This window comes from Schistocerca gregaria, chromosome 9 (genome assembly GCF_023897955.1).
Source record: "Schistocerca gregaria isolate iqSchGreg1 chromosome 9, iqSchGreg1.2, whole genome shotgun sequence".
Lineage (NCBI taxonomy): Eukaryota > Metazoa > Arthropoda > Insecta > Orthoptera > Acrididae > Schistocerca > Schistocerca gregaria.
Genome location: NC_064928.1, coordinates 98,604,131 through 98,620,978, shown reverse-complemented (window position 1 = coordinate 98,620,978; position 16,848 = coordinate 98,604,131). Strand labels below are relative to the sequence as shown.

At 47.1% G+C, this 16,848-nt stretch overlaps 1 protein-coding gene across 6 annotated transcripts in view; it reads right to left on the bottom strand.

The window, feature by feature from the left end:
• Positions 1-16,848, bottom strand: part of LOC126292242 (actin-histidine N-methyltransferase) — a 518,712-nt gene that overhangs the window by 184,415 nt on the left and 317,449 nt on the right. For 5 of the 6 annotated variants that reach the window (XM_049986132.1, XM_049986135.1, XM_049986136.1 and 2 more), the window contains exon 7: positions 16,630-16,744. The exons of the other annotated variant lie outside the window; for it this stretch is intronic. In XM_049986132.1, coding sequence (XP_049842089.1) covers positions 16,630-16,744 — 115 coding nt within the window. The remainder of the gene's footprint in view (positions 1-16,629; positions 16,745-16,848) is intronic. 6 annotated transcript variants of the gene reach the window in all.

The window sequence follows — 16,848 nt, the reverse complement described above, 5'->3', positions numbered from 1 at the left end:
TGGATGCAAGCCCCTTCCATGAAAAACACGACCACAGCATAACACCACCGTCTTCGAATTTTACTATTGACACTATACACGCTGGCAGATGACGTTTACCAGCATTCGCCATATCCACACCCTGAAATCGGACTGCCACATCGTGTACCGTGATTCGTCACTGCACACGACGCTTTTCCACTGTTCAATTGTCCAATATTTAAGCTCCTTACACCAAGCTAGGAGTCGTTTGGCATTTACCGACATGATGTGTGGCGTATGTGCAGCCGCTCGACCGTGAAATCCAAGTTTTCTCACCTCCCGCCTAACTGTCATAGTACTTGCAGTGGATCCTGATGCAATCTGGAATTCCTGTGTGGTGGTATTGATAGATGTCTGCCTGTTACACATTACGACCCTCTTCAGCTGTCGGCGGTCTCTGTCAGTCAACAGACGAGGTCAGCATGTACGCTTTTGTGCTTTACGTATCCCTTCGCGTTTCCACTTCGGAAACAGTGGACCTAGGGATGTTTAGGAGTGTGGAAATCTCGCGTACAGACATATGACACCAGTTACACCCCGTCATCTGAACACGTTCCAAGTTCGTGAGTTCCGCGGAGCGCCCCATTTTGCTCTCTCACGAAGTCTAATGTCTACTAAGGCCGCTGATATGGAGTACCTGGCAGCTGGTGGTAGCACAATGCACATAATATGCAAAACGTATGTTTTTGGAGGTGTCCGTATAGTTTTGATCACATAGTGTGCTTCCTATTGTAGATGCATCGCACTCTCTAGAAGCACACATATTTGTGTCTATTTGTTTTTACACCCGTCACCATGTATGTTAACAGTAGATGGGTCTAAGAGCTCATCGCGCTGGTGACGTACGGATAACTCATAAAAAAAACACGAATCTTCAAGACTTTTGATAAAAATTTCTTCGTAAATACCAGCTAAGTCGAAAAGCTAGATGCCTTCTTTTACCTTCCAACTCCGCCCTGGAACAATTTGTCTTTTTTGTGCTACGATAGGAGCATTTTTCACACTGATTCGCAACTTTTACTCAACCATAATTATGACATTAAACCGCCATAGCTTGGCAACCGATGCAGGTTTCTGTTCATTCAGCGACGACCGTTCTGGTGTATATTTTTATTCTCTTTCGAACCATAATGCTTATATAGTGGCAGTAGACAACAATTACTGACATGTATTTGTATACCTTCTTACATAATTTAAACCGATTCGAGCAAATCTGAAACACTGAAGCGACACCCATATGAACTCAGAAAGAAAATATTTTTGCAGGTAAAATTTGAATGAAGCTGAATTTTTGAAAGAAAGTTCTCAATTTTATCGTAAGAATGCACTGTTTATTTCTTTGAGTCACTTTGTTTCCCCATATTCAATTCACGTAAGGACAAAATCTCCGCAACGGATGGAGCTTATTGGATTAAAAAAATCGTCTTGGCTTTATCGATTCACCCACGTTCGTGCAAAGTTTGAACCGATTCATTCAAGTTTAAAGTACAGACGTATCCCGTTTCGAAAACCTCATAATAAAACGGTTTTTTCACATAAATTCAAACGAAGCAAGCATTTTTCAAACCGTTAAAGTTTACCTTAGAGCCACGTAGAATACAAAGGTGGGCCACATGTGAACCACAAGTCTTGCTCCACTCAGGAGTTATTTAAAGGTGACAGCTTTTGCACGTGAACTCCGAAAGATGCATTTTCAAATAGTGCCATTATTTGAGCATTAATTTCAACACAATTAAAATGTTTTTCAAGAGGAATTAACCGATTCCCACAATTTGCCTGGGTATCAGCTCCGGTACAACCTAGCTTTAAATACTGAAACATAGTTACAGTTAGACAGATGTTCGAATGGCAGTAGAAATGGCCGCTGGTTCAGGATAAGCCAGAAACTCTTTACCCCATGTTCCCACCTCAAATAGGAACCGAGCGTAAAGGCCTCCGCACCTGCAACCCTCCCCCCCCCTCCCCAACACCCCCCCCCCCCCCCCACACACACACAAAAAAAGCTCTGCGCGCGGGCTTTAAAGACAAACTTGTCACAGCACTTCTGTGTTGTAGTGATACTGAGAACCTTCAAAAAGATTTTCATATTCGTAGGTAGAGGTAAATGGGGTGTCACGAGCGCTCGCGCTCTCTCTCTCTCTCTCTCTCTCTCTCTCTCACACACACATACACACACACACACACACACACACACACACACACACACCAGAGGGACTTGACAGAGGCGTGTTTGAAATCGCCCATGATTCTGTCCGAAGCAAGCCGTGGTGACAATGAAATTTCTACTGTACTTGCACTCTTCATACCATGATTTGTTAGGAATAACGGTATAATCTCGGCGTAGCTTCGCCTCCTACACTGAAGAGCCCAAGAAACTGATACACCTGCCTATCATCATCTCTGGCCCCACGCGAGCACGCAGAAGTGACGCAACACGACGTCGCAAGGACTCAACTAATGTCTGAAGTAGTGCTGAAGGTAACTGACACCATGAATCCCGCAGGGCTGTCCATAAATCCGTAAGAGTACGAGGGGGTGGAGATCTCTTCTGAAGACCATACAAAGCGTCCCAGATATGCTCAATAATGTCCATGTCTGGGGAGTTTGGTCGCCAGCGGAAGTGTTTAAACTCATAAGAGTGTTCCTGGAGCCACTCTGTAGCAATTCTGGACGTGTGGGGTGTCCTGCTGGAATTGCCCAAGTCCGTCGGAATGCACAATGGACAAGAATGGATGCACGTGTCACCTGCGAGAGACGTACCAGGGGTCATATATCACTTCAACTGCACACACTCCACACCATTACAGAGCCTCCACCAGACTGAATAATCCCCTGCTGACATGCGGGGTCCATGGATTCATGAGGTTGCCTCCATACCCGTGCACGTCCATCCCCTCGATACAATTTGAAACGATACTAGCTCGACCAGGCAACATGTTTCCAGTCATCAACAGTCCAATGTAGGTTTGTTTAGTAATTTTTTCCACGTAGCAAGTGACGCGCATGCCACGTTTGATAGAAACTGCTTTAGGCGTTATAGATATGTACTGGTTTGTCAATGTCTTTGCATCCCTCCTCGCAAGGATGGCACTGGGGCTGTCACCAATGAGCCTAGCGACGCTAAAATGAATGTATTCGGTTCTATTATCGGTCGTTATCGAATGATGTTAATGTCACAGCTTCTCAACATCCACGTCCTCTCCTATGGGTATATTACCCCCACGGTATTTTGACACTATTAATTGTGCAACTAACAGAAATAATAAGTAAAATATATACTCAATTTGGCTCAAATCACCCTCTTTTCATCCTCGCCGCTATGGAAGGTAGGTAATTCTTATCTTCACATTACCTCCTTTCAGATGTGCGTGATACCAAGTTTGGTTGAAATCAGTCCAGTGGATTCGTAGAAAATGTGAAACTTACACGTACAGACGTTCAATTATTTTTATAAATACGCACACAAATACCAATACTTCTTGTGTGAGGTTCTTCCTTACTGGCTGAGCACTGTGTGCCGGCCTTTTTACCAATGATTCTCTACAGCAGGGCTTCCCAACCTTTTCAGCTGGTGGACCCCCTGTTCAGTCGCAAATCCATAGCGGGCCCCTAGTCAGTCAAGAGCACAGTAACTTTAAATTTCAGAGCGAAACCCATGGGAACTGAAAGCTTCTTAACGCAAATTCCATATTCCCAATTGCCCACCCCCCTCCCCAAAATATCGACAGCCTTTGGTTTAGAGATGAATGAAATCAACTTGAAGGTCAAAAATCATCTTATGAAATAGGTAGTGCACTGACAAAGCAAGTTTAACATTTAATGATGCCTGGGGTCGCATACGTACCAGCGAGCACTGTGATTGGCCGACAAAGCTCGCTCCGCGCATGCGTAAAATGTTTCACAGCATCTGCCGCCGTGAGCCGGCGCACAAACGACCCCCGTATTGTAGCGAAACAGTTGATCAGAGAAGCCGCATTCTCCGGCACTGAACTGTGTATGCGTTCTCACTTAGAAACCGCAAAGGCTGCTTGGGAATGCGACCTGAAGTAAAAGTACACAGGTTTTTCACACGAAAAAAAAAGTGATGAATTTGATTTTCACATTTTTATTCAACAATTTTACTCATTATTTTACACGACTTGGTGAAGGGTGTCCGCGGACCCCCTAGAAAGAGCCGGAGGACCCCTAAGCGGTCCGCGGACCACACGTTGGGAAGCCCTGCTCTACAGTGAACGCAGTTTCACTGTTGATTTCGGTGCTTTCTAAATTAAAATGTGTAAGTGTAAGACCAAGACGAATTAATCTTGCAATAGGAAAAGCACAACCGCCTCCGTAGACGAGAGGTCGCTAACGCACGATTGTGTGGTGGTGCTTCCGAATCTGAAATAAGCTGCTTCGAATCCTGGTAATGGAAAGTTTTCACTGCCAGTACTTGGCCGGTAAGGAAGAAGTGGTGTTGTTAATTATTGTTGTTGTTGTTGTTTGGGTGGTGGTGGCGGCAGCTAAAGCCGTCGGCCTGCGTGACGAGTTAGCCAAAGTTGATTTGGTACTCTAAGAGTTTTGTAGCGTCACTTACTGTGATTTCACGCTGAGGAGCCATTTCGTCACGTGAAACACAAAATAAGTTCTGCGATATTTCGGAAACGTGCCAAGTAAAGAACAATCAATAGGAAGCAAGAACGCTTCCTCCGTTACAACAGAAAGCGAGACGACATACTATATTTGTCGTGCTCAGTAGAGGCCCATATTCAGTGGTTCTTGTGTTATGCGCTACATCCTATCAATATATGTTGGTTCTAAGCGCCAGCACATCGCAGACCTCCAGAACGAATCGTTATTGGTACTATTTGTGGTAAAATGACGGAAAACGTCTTATTGGTGGTTACAGGATTTTTCGTATTTAGAAATTCTCGCATTATAAACCGCGTGTTATGAAAGTAACGCCGTTTTAAGGCAACGAGCCATTGAAGATTCATGAAAAAGTGTCGTTCTTGTTAGAAATTGTTCTTTTTGATTGTCAATTAATATATAGCGTAGTTCGTTGAGGGGCCACATTAAGAAATCGACGGTTGTGAGATACTCTGTTGAAGACCTGTTTGTAAAATTTTTCTTCACTTTTCTGAAATTTTGTTAAACTTTCCTATGAAATGCTACACGGATAGCAGGGGTTGTGTGGCGTGGACTGGGCGGATTTTTAGGTTAGATGGCCTCGGGCAAGTACAGAAAGGGCAACAACCTCAAAGGGTGCGGGGGAAAGTCAGGACATGCGGGGACCAAGCAGCAATCGGTATTGTAATTGTAAACTGTCGAAGCTGCGTTGGTAAAGTACCGGAACTTCAAGCGCTGATAGAAACCACCGAAGCTGAAATCGTTATAGGTACAGGAAGCTGGCTGAAGCCAAGAGATAAATTCAGCGGAAATTTTTACAAAGGCACAGACGGTGCTTAGAAAGGATAGATTGTCGCTGTTTATCATGTAGTGAAGTAGAAGTGGATAGTTCCTGTGAAATATTATGGGTGGAGATAACACTCAACAACCGAGGTAGGTTAATAATTGGCTCCTTTTACAGACCTCTCGACTAGGAAGCGTTAGTGACAGAACTGAGAGAAAATTTGGAATACAGTTCACATAAATTTTCTCAGCATATTATAGTCTTAGGTGGAGATTTCAATTTACCAGATATAGACTGGGACACTCAGATGTTTAGGACGGGTGGTAGGGACAGAGCATCGAGTGACATTATACTGAGTGCACTATCCGAAAATTAGCTCGAGCAATTGAACAGAGAACCGACTCGTGGAGATAACATCTTGGACCTACTGATAACAAACAGACCAATACTTTTCGACTCTGTATGTGCAGAACAGGGAATCAGTGATCATAAGGCCGTTGCAGCAACCCTGAATATGGAAGTTAATAGGAATACTAAAAAAGAGAGGAAGGTTTAGCTGTTTAGCAAGAGTAATAGAAGGCAGATTTCAGACTACCTAACAGATCAAAACGAAAATTTCTGTTCCGACACTGACAATGTTGAGTGTTTATGGAAAAAGTTCAAGGCAATCGTAAAATGCGTTTTAGACAGGTACGTGCCGAGTAAAACTGTGAGGGACGGGAAAACCCCTGGTTCAACAACAAAGTTAGGAAACTACTGCGAAAGCAAAGAGATCTTCACTCAAAGTTTAAACACAGCCAAAACCTCTCAGACAAACAGAAGCTAAACGATGTCAAAGTTAGCGTAAGGGGGGCTATGCGTGAAGCGTTCAGTGAACTCGAAAGCAAAATTCTATGTACCGACTTGATAGAAAATCCTACGAAGTTCTGGTCTTACGTTAAATCAGTAGGTGGCTCGAAACAGCATATCCAGACACTCCGGGGTGGTGATGATGATGGCATTGAAACAGAGGATGACACGCGTTAAGTTGAAATACTAAACACCTTTTTCCAAAGCTGTTTCACAGAGGAAGACCGCACTCTAAATCCTCGCACAAACGGAAAAATGGCTGACATCGAAATAAGTGTCCAAGGAATAGAAAAGCAACTGGAATCACTCAACAGAGGAAAGTCCACTGGACCTGACGGGATACCAATTCGATTCTACACAGAGTACACGAAAGAACTTGCCCCCTTCTAACAGCCGTGTACCCCAAGTCTTTAGGGGAACGGAAGGTTCCAAATGATTGGAAAAGAGCACAGGTAGCCCCAGTCTTGAAGAAGGGTCGTCGATCAGATGCGCAAAACTGTAGAACTCTATCTCTGAAGCCGATCTGTTGTAGAATTTTAGAGCATGTTTTTTGCTCGAGTATCATGTCGTTTTTGGAAACCCAGAATCTACTCTGTAGGAATCAATAGGGATTCCGGAAACAGCGGTCGTGTGAGACCCAACTCGCTTTATTTGTTCATGAGACCCAGAAAATATTAGATACAGGCTCCCAGGTAGATGCTATTTTCCACGATTTCCGGAAGGCGTTCGATACAGTTCCGCACTGTCGCCTGATAAAGTAAGAGCCTACGGAATATCAGACCAGCTGTGTGGCTGGATTGAAGAGTTTTTAGCAAACAGAACACAGCATGTTGTTATCAATGGAGAGACGTCTACAGACGTTAAAGTAAGCTCTGGCGTCCCACATGGGAGTGTTATGGGACCATTGCTTTTCACAATATATATAAATGACCTAGCAGATAGTGTCGGAAGTTCCATGCGGCTTTTCGCAGATGATGCTGTAGTATACAGAGAAGTTGCAGCATTAGAAAATTGTAGCGAAATGCAGGAAGATCTGCAGCGGAAAGGCACTTGGTGCAGGGAGTGGCAACTGACCCTTAACATAGACAAATGTAATGTATTGCGAATACATAAAAAGAAGGATCCTTTATTGTATGATTATATGATAGTGGAACAAACACTGGCAGCAGTTACTTCTGTAAAATATCTGGGAGTATGCGTGCGGAACGACTTGAAGTGGAATGATCATATAAAATTAAGTGTTGGTAAGGCGGGTACCAGGTTGAGATTCATTGGGAGAGTCCTTAGAAAATGTAGTCTATCAACAAAGGAGGTGGCTTACAAAACACTCGTTCGACCTAGACTTTAGTATTGTTCATCAGTGTGGGATCCGTACCAGATCGGGTTTACGGAGGAGATAGAGAAGATCCAAAGAAGAGCGGCGCGTTTCGTCACAGGATTATTTGGTAAGCGTCATGGCGTTACGGAGATGTTTAGCCTCTGCAAGAGAGGCTTCTCTTCATCGCGGTGTAGCTTGCTCGCCAGGTTTCGGGAGGGTGCGTTCCTGCATGAGGTATCGAATATACTGCTTCCCCCTACTTATACCTCCCGAGGAGATCACGAATGTAAAATTAGAGAGATTCGAGCGCGTACGGAGGCTTTCAGACATTCGTTCTTCCTGCGAACCATACGCGACTGGAACAGGAAAGGGTGGTAATGACAGTGGCACGTAAAGTGCCCTCCGCCACACACCGTTGGGTGGCTTTCGGAGTATAAATGTAGATGTAATAGAAATAATTTCTGTAATATTTGATGTTATGTAAATGTAACTGCGATCTCGGTGAGGAATGGGTTTTTATGATTTGGTGAACTTTTGTAAGACGATATCCTTGCTGAGTGGACATGTATCTTTCATTTTTGTCATATAACATCTTCACGGATATTGAAGTTTTTATTTATGCATATCACAGAACAACACGACTAGCCTATGGTCAAGAAAGGAGATACGTCTTTTAATAGAGCTAACGCAGGAATTCTACGGGCGTCCACTTTCGTGAACAAACTGTATGTTTTGCTTGACAAATAAAGCCGACCATTCATTGGTTGGTTGGTTTAAAAGAGGGTGGTGGTGGTGGGGGGGGGGGGGGGGGGCGAGGGGGGGGGGGATCAAACTGCTAGGTCATCGGTGGAAGTAAAATAATCGAGACATACAAAACGTAGCTGGAAGGAAGGAGAATGGCAGAGGGGCAACAAACACTAAAATGGACCAAACTGGACAAGGAAACCACATAGAAACGCAAGAAACATGCAGGAGAGATCAAAACAAGAGAGCGGATTACCATGGCTGGCTGGCTGACCATGAGAATAAAAAGGAGAAGCGTGCCACTCTGCAAGACATTAAAACCTTCACCCTAAAAGCACTAGCGTGGAGGACATAGAGGGACGAAAGGACATGCGCTAAAACTTCGATCAAGTGTTAAAACCTACCCTCACAAATAAAACGTATAACTAAAGCTGCTGTTGAGGCTTTGGCGTCCAACACCGAATGTAGGGTGCTGGGCCGCAGAGCGGCTAAAAGTGGGCAGTCCAGTAAGAGGTGGACGACCCTCGTTTGTAAGCCTCAGGTGGGTCTTCGCGACGGAGGAGGTAACCATGCGTTAGCCACGTATGGCCAATGCGGAGCCGGCAGGGGACAACTGATTCCCTAAGAGAGGACAGCATGGAAGACTTACATACATTCGTCGTCTCCCTAATGACACGCAGATTGTTGTGCATACTGTTATGCCATCCCGTCTTCCAAAGCCTGAAAACACTGCGGCGTAAGACAGAATGCAGGTCAGCTTCGGAGATGCCCATCTTCAGAAGCGGTTTCCGGGTAGCCTCTTGGGCCGGCCTGTTGGCAAGTTCGTTGCCTGGGATTCCGACGTGTCCTGGGGTCCACACAAATACCACGGAACTACGGGGCCGTTCCAGGGCATACATGGACTCCTGGATGGACGCAACCAACGGATGGCGAGGGTAGCACTGGTCGGTAGCTTGTAGGCTGCTCAAGGAGTCAGTACACAAAAGACACGACTCGCCAGGGCATGAGCGGATGTGCTCAAGAGCACGAGATATGGCCACCAGCTCTGCAGTGAAAACACTGCAGCCATCTGGCAAGCAGTACTGTTCAATATGTTCCCCATGAACATACGCAAAGCCTAACGTGACCGTCAGCCATCGAGCCTCGAGTGTAAACCACTTAATGGCCCCGGTACATTTCGAAAAACGAGAGAAGTGGTAATGTAGAGCTGCAGGGTTAACGAAGTCCTTGCGGCCATGTGAAAGGTCCACAATAATCTGCGGCCTAGGTGTACACCGTGGAGGCGTATGTGAATGGACCTTGAGGAGAGGTGGTAATGGGAAGGACTCCAGTTCAGACACAAGGGACCAGACGCAAACCGCAATCGTAAGCCCTGACCTGGTCCACTGATACGGGAGATGGACCGGCGTGGTTGGGAAAAGGAGGCGGTAATTCGGATGTGCAGGATAACTACGAACGTGTGCAACGTTACTGGCCAGCAGGTAAGCACACCAAACCTTCAATGGAGGGACTCTGGCCTCCACCAGGACTCTGGCCACCAGACTCGTTCTAAAAGCTCCCGTCGCTAGGCTAACGCCACAGTGGTGCACTGGGTCGAATAAACGCAAAGCTGAGGGCGCTGCCGAACTGTAAACCAGATTTCCATAGTCTAGGAGGGATTGAACAAGGGCTCTGTAGAGCTGCAGCAGCGTAGAGCGATCTGCACCCAAGTTGGTGTTGCTCAGGCAACAGAGGGCATTTAAGTGCTGCCAGCACGTCCGCTTAAGCTGACAAAGGTGAGGTAGTCAAGTCAATCGGGCGTCGAAAACCAGTCCTAAAAATCGATATGTCTCCAATACAGTGGGCGGAACCTCATTAAGATAAAGTTCTGGTTCTGGACGAATGGTGTGACGCCGGCAGAAATGCACGACACACGACTTTGCGGCTGAAAACTGGAACCCGTGGGCTAGAGCCCATGACCGCGCCTTGTGAATGGCTCCCTGTAGGCGCCGCTCAGCAACACCAGTATTGGAGAAGCAGTACGAAATGCGGAAGTCATCCACATACAGACAAGGTGAGACCGCCGGCCTTGCAGCTGCTGCTAGACGGTTAATAGCCACTAAAAATAGGGAGAACTCAATACAGAGCCCTGCAAAACGCCATTCTCCTGAATATGGGTGGGGGGGGGGGGGGAGGGGGGGACTATGGGAGGCACTGACTTGGACACAGGAAGTATGAAGCGACAGGAAGTTTTGGATAAAAATTGGCAGCGGGCACTGAAGACCCTTCTCATACAATGTGGCAAGGATATGATGTCGCCAGGTCGTGTCTTACGCTTTATGTAAGGCAAAAATTATGGCAACCAGATGCTGGCGCCTGGAAAAGACCGTTTGGGTAGCTGCCCTGACATGGAGCCAGTAGGCCACATGACTCCAGGACCAACCCAACCACCGACACACCATACGTTCCAGCAGCTTCCAAAGACAGCTGGTGAGGCTGATGGGCTGATAGCTTTCCACATCAAGCGGGTTTTGACCACATTTGAGCACCGGAATGATGGTGCTCTCCTGCTACTGCCATGGAAAGATGGCATCACACCACATCCGGTTGAAGATGATGAGGAGATGTCGCCTGTAGTCAAGACGAGAGATGTACAATGATCTGACTGAGGATCCGATCCGGCCAAGGAGCTGTGTCGGGGCAATGTGCAAGGGGAATTATAGGACTCACTGTGGCGTGTAGTGAACGAGAGGACGTTCCTTATCTTGTGCCGTTTGAGGGTGCAAAAGGCCGCGGGGTAGTTCTCCGACGCAGAGGCTCGAGCACAATGCCCAGCAAAGTGATCGGGAATCGGGTTTGCATCGGTAGATAACACGCCATTGTTGTTAATGGCACGCACACCTGTTGGGTCTTGGTACCCAAAAAGACGTCTGATCTTCGTCCAGACATGGGAAGGTGACGTATGGCACGCAATGGTCCACATATACCTCTCCCAACACTCTTGCTTCCGTCGTTTGATAAATTGGCGAACGTGGGCACCGAGCCACTTAAAGGCTATTAGGCGCTCTAGGGAACGGTGCCGCTTATGTCGCTGTAGAGCTCGCCGCCGCTCTGTAACTGCCTCAGCTACTTTCGGCGATCACCAAGGGACTGTCTTTCGCTGGGGACACCCTAAAGAACGAGGTATCGCGTTTTCCGCCGTAGAAAAGATCGTCGTAGTGATCTGCTCAACGACAACATCGACGGCACCATGGGGAGATTCAACGGTGACAGCAGATGTGAAGGCTTCCCAGTCTGCCTTGTTTAAAGCCCATCTGGATAGGCGCCCGTGGGCATGATGCTGGTGGAGTGACAGGAAGATGGGGAAGAGGTCACTGCTACACAGGTCGTCATGTGGTCTCCAGTGGATAGATGGGAGAAAGCCTGGACTGCAAACCGAGAGATCAATGGCCGAATATATGCCATGTGCCACAATGAAAAGTGTGGGGGCACCTGTAAGAGGCAGAGGTCGAGTTGTGACAGTTTTCGACGCCGCTACCTCGGCCAGTAAGCAGGGCGCCACCCCAAAAAGAGTTATGTGCGTTAAAATCTCCCAGAAGTAGGGAAGGGGTACTGCACCATCTGGAGGAAGATATACATTGCAGACAGCTATTTCCTGCGTCGTCCTTATCCTCACAGCTTCAAGAGGGGTTTGAAGGGGCACAGTTTCGCTACATATTGAGTTCACGACATAGACGCAAACTCCACCTGGCACAATAATAGTTGCTATGGTCCCTGTAATATCCCATATAGCCGCAGAGGGCAGGGGTCCGCACTGTCAGGTAACAGGTTTCCTAGAGGGCAATGCAGAAAGCAGATGTAAAGCTTAACAGTTTCCGTAGCTCAGCCAGGTGGTGGAAAAAAATCGCCGCAATTCCACTGAAGGATTACGTGATCGTGAGACTGGGACGGGATGCTACAGTCAATGAGGCAGTCTACGCCTCAAGGTCACCTGCTGCCACCAGATCAGTACCTGTGCGATCAACATCCGTTGTGTCTCAGGGCCCAGCGAGAGTAGGTCCTCAGCGGACGCCAGAATCTCCAACTCATCCTCAGACACAGAGCTTGTAGTTAGTGGTGCTGTGGGTACCATCGCAGTGCCTTGGTTCTTGGGGGTCTTTTTCTTTTTAAGTTTCTCTAGCTGCTCCTTAGGTTTGTACGGCTGGGAGGGCTTCACTGACAGGGTGTCTACGCGGATAAGAAAAAAAAATTCCCGGATTTTTCCCGGGTTTCCCGGTTAAAAACACAATTTCTCCCGGATGAAATTACGTATAAAGCGGGTGAAAATAGATTCGTGTTCCGTAACAGTATACTTTCCCTCGGAACTGTAAAACCTACCAGCCCTTTGAATCGTAAAGGTCTTATACCGGCGGAGGACGTCCCAGCACTTTAGGAAACGAAATCCAGGGAAAAACAATGCGTTTGGAAAGTTGTTTGATGCGAGACAAGATGCACAGAGTTTATTTTCGTATTGCGAAAGTATTTACACAAATACCACAAATTACAGCACGGCAGCTTCCGAAACTCTAAAAAAGAGATTTCGCTGAGCGATGCACTATTGTCAGCCAGTAATATAGCTCATGTCACGTGATCTCGCTAGTGAATGACGGCAGTTATTCAGAGCACGAGGCCTAAGAGAAAGACAGGCCGCGGCGCTTACGTTACGAAGGTAGGCCGAGCTCGCTCAACTCAGCAAAGTGCGTTTCTACACCGGTTAACTCGTAAATAGATGCGTATGTATGAACGAGAATTGCATCGTCTATTGGCATCCACTGTTATTAGTCCTACAATGATAGGAAGTCCGTAGGCCTAACAGGCCCTAATTTGGCAATTACAATCGTGCCAAAATGATTATCAGCTGCGTAGAAAAGTCGAAGTGTTCTGGCATGAAGAGATTTGTGCCATTGCTCAGTAACACATTGTGCCCTTTTTTTTTGAAGGTCAATTAAACTTTTTGCCATCTATTGCATATTTTTTTATTTATGAAAGAACAACATTAAATATGAAAACTAACTTGAAGCTCGGTCTTTCTTTAGCGTGTGTTACACGTTAAGTCATATAAAATACAAATGTGCCGGTAAAATTTTAAATAGTGGCATAAATGACTTATCTTCTGGGCCCGACATTTTTCAGATGGCTGATCCTCAAAGTGTTACGTTCTGACTGAGAGTTATAACGCCCTGTGATTTAAGAAATTCACTGCACATTCTCACACGTAACATAAATCATCTTGCGTGGAAATTTACTTTGAAAGTAACGCATCTCAAGCCACTATTCGTAATATTTTCTGGTGATGTGTTAGAAATGTAAACAATTGTGACGTCACGCACATCGAATGCACGTAAGTTGTTACGGACGTACTGCATAATCTTCGACCTAAAGCCTTTGACACTTTTCGGTGTCGGCACTCTGGTCTGTGCATTGTGTAAATTACCCATTTTCTATGCAACTAAACTTTTATTTTGGTGTTATACTCTGATTTATGTTTCATTGCTGCAGTATTATTCAGCAGTAGTGGACTAAAGTTCTTTGTCAACGTATCAGATCTTACACGTCAAACCTACAAAACTAACTGAAATCTAAAACAATGAAAAATCCCGGAATTCTAAAAAATTCCCGGGTTTTTCCCGGATTTGTCCCGGATGAAAAAATTGCCGGGTTTTTCCCGGATCTCCCTGATGTCCCGGGCCGTATACACACTGACTGATTCAGTCTCAGGGACAGGAGGACCGTGAAGCCCTGGTTGCCTCAGCCACAGGCAGGTGTCAGCTCTGCCACTGTTAGGAACCTGGAAAAGCAGTTGCCCAAGGGATCCCTTCCTGGTGAGAAAAGCCGATAAAGGCTTACACTTCTCCAGCTGAGGACTGATGTTCTCGATGGTTCGGGGGGGGGGGGGGGGGGGGGGAGGGTTGCTCCTGAAGTCGGTTATGCAGAAGCAACTGGGAGGGAAGTGGCCTCCACCATCAAGGGGCAGGTGGAGTCTGTCGGCTCTGAGAGCCAACTGTATGCGGTGGAACGGAAGATGGACGAACTGTTGTCATGGTGGAATATGCACAGGATGTAGCCTCTCATATTTTCTCTTAGCCTGTGTGTCGGTAGGTATTCCATGCTTTTTTTTTTTTTCTATGTGGAGAATCCTGCCATCTGGCTAGCAAGGCAAATGGTGCTCTCCTCAGTCGACACAATTGGGAGGTGGAGCACAGGGAGTATTGGGATGGAAGGACGATCACAAACCCGACATGTGACCCAGGAAGTACCGCATGAAGACATATGGCCGAACTTCCAGCACTTAAAGCACCGGATCAGGGGAGGGATAAATGGCTTCATGTCACGCCGGTAGACCTTCACCTTGACCTTCTCGGGTAATGTGTCACCCTCGAAAGCCAAGATGAAGGCACCGGTGGCAACCTGATTACCCCTCGGACACTGATGGACGCGCCGAACGAAATGGACACCTCGCCTCTCTAAATTGGCGCGCAGCTCATAATCAGACTGCAAAATAAGGTCCCTGTGAAAGATGATACCCTGGACCATATTTCAGCTCTTATGGGGCGTGATGGAAACAGAAACATTCCCCAGCTTATCACAGGCGAGTGGTGCCCGTGAATGGGTAAAGGATGTAGTTTCGATCAAGACCGAACCTGGTCGCATTTTGAACAAGCCCTCCGTCTCCCCAAGCTTGTCTTCTAAATGCTCTACAAAAAAATGATGTTTCATTGAAGATTCCCGGTCAACTCTCGTACATACGAGTTATTGGGGTGAATAAGCTTCATTGCCATCCTTAGCCTGGCGTTCCTCTCATGGTGTGGCTGGAGGGAGGGGGGGGGGGGGGGGGGAACGAGGTCGTATTTCTTAGCACTGAAGTTAGATCTTGACCGCTTAGAGACTGCTGGTGTTTGAACACCAGCATGAGATGACGCACTACACTTCGTGGAGTGTTATCTGCCCTGATGCCACACACTCCAACCAGGGGCCTGCCACATGGCGCCACGAAGCCGCAGCAAAGGCCACCTGGAAGGATGGCTATTGCCGGGAGTCCCGATGCCCCAGGGTGACAGGCATCTGCTCCTTGGCATACGTGGGGAGTTGACTGTGCAGGCATCAGTAGAGCAATCTCTGTGTGGTCAGGAGGCTACAACCAACATGGTACATAGCGGCCCCACCACTAGCTACTGTGCTGGATATCAGGCGCAAACGATCTAAGAAGTCCATCATCGTCGACAACGCAGAAAGCAATACTGCACAGAGGATGGAGGAAAACGCATCCAGGAGGGTGACCTCGCCCAATAGCTGGAGAATGAGCGGAAGTGCAGATCCGTGTCAATGAAGGATGCAAGAGGTCTCAGCACATGATGGACACTATGCACTATATAAAGCGTCTGTCCCCAGTTGGTTCGCTCTTCGGGAAAATTTTTAAAAATGGACGTCAAACCCTACAGGGGTCCATCACATGAAGGCCGAAACGTGTGAGACTCCTTTTAGTCGCCTCCTACGTCAGGCAGGAATACATCGGGCCTTTTCTTAACCACTGACCCGCAGGGAGATCACACTGCTGGTGACCTGGTACTCACTCCCCAACACTTCCTGCAACTGCTGACCCACATCTCCACAATATCTCATGAAGTGAGGGCATATGACACTGTTCACTGCGACGCGTCCGTCGAATGGGGACATCAAACTTGGTGGTCCCCTTGGTGGTAAGCTGTGTGCCGGTATTGGGTTTCACTCTCTCCATTCCCATCACCCATAACAACACAATCCGACACTACAGTGTACAAACAATCATTACAGCCATCCACACGACACAAATACACACCAGACCCTTCGTAACAGGCCTGAGGAAGGTAATGCCAAACTGCCTCCAGTATCATATTGTCACGAGCGCCGATGCATTTGCTGCCTACACTCATTGCATGGGACCACTTTTATTTTTGAGGGGAAAAATCTGATGCTTTAGGCAACGGCCAGGGCAGCGATCTGGGAGGGAGGGGGGTTGGCTCGTTTTTGGCCCCGTTCTCAATATATTGTAGGTCAAAGACCACATCGTAAAGGAAAATGAGCAGACGAGATTAGCAGGAGCAATGTGGATGCTTATCGCTGAATAACGTGAAAGGTGGAAACGCAAGGAAGAGGCATTTTTCCAGCAAAGGACCTCATATGGGTAATCATGATGATGTGATACCTGAAACATTATCTGTCTGTGGATGATCCCTTCCCTCCCGCGACGTGTGACATGCGGCAAAATGGTTTGCCCCGTTAAAGATAGGAGAATGCCGTAAGTACTCACCGCTCCGTTGTCGTGGTTGGCCATGTCCCAGACGGGGATGAGCGCATTCAGCATGGCACCGCCGTCTGCGGAAGGAACAAAGTTCTGCCGCGTCATCACCGTCGACACGGCCCAGCTGTAACAGAAACAAACGACGCCCACATCTACACTTCCGCAGGACCTCAGTCGAAAATCAGATTCAATCCATGCAACCTTCGCCAGCCAACACCTTGTACTTGC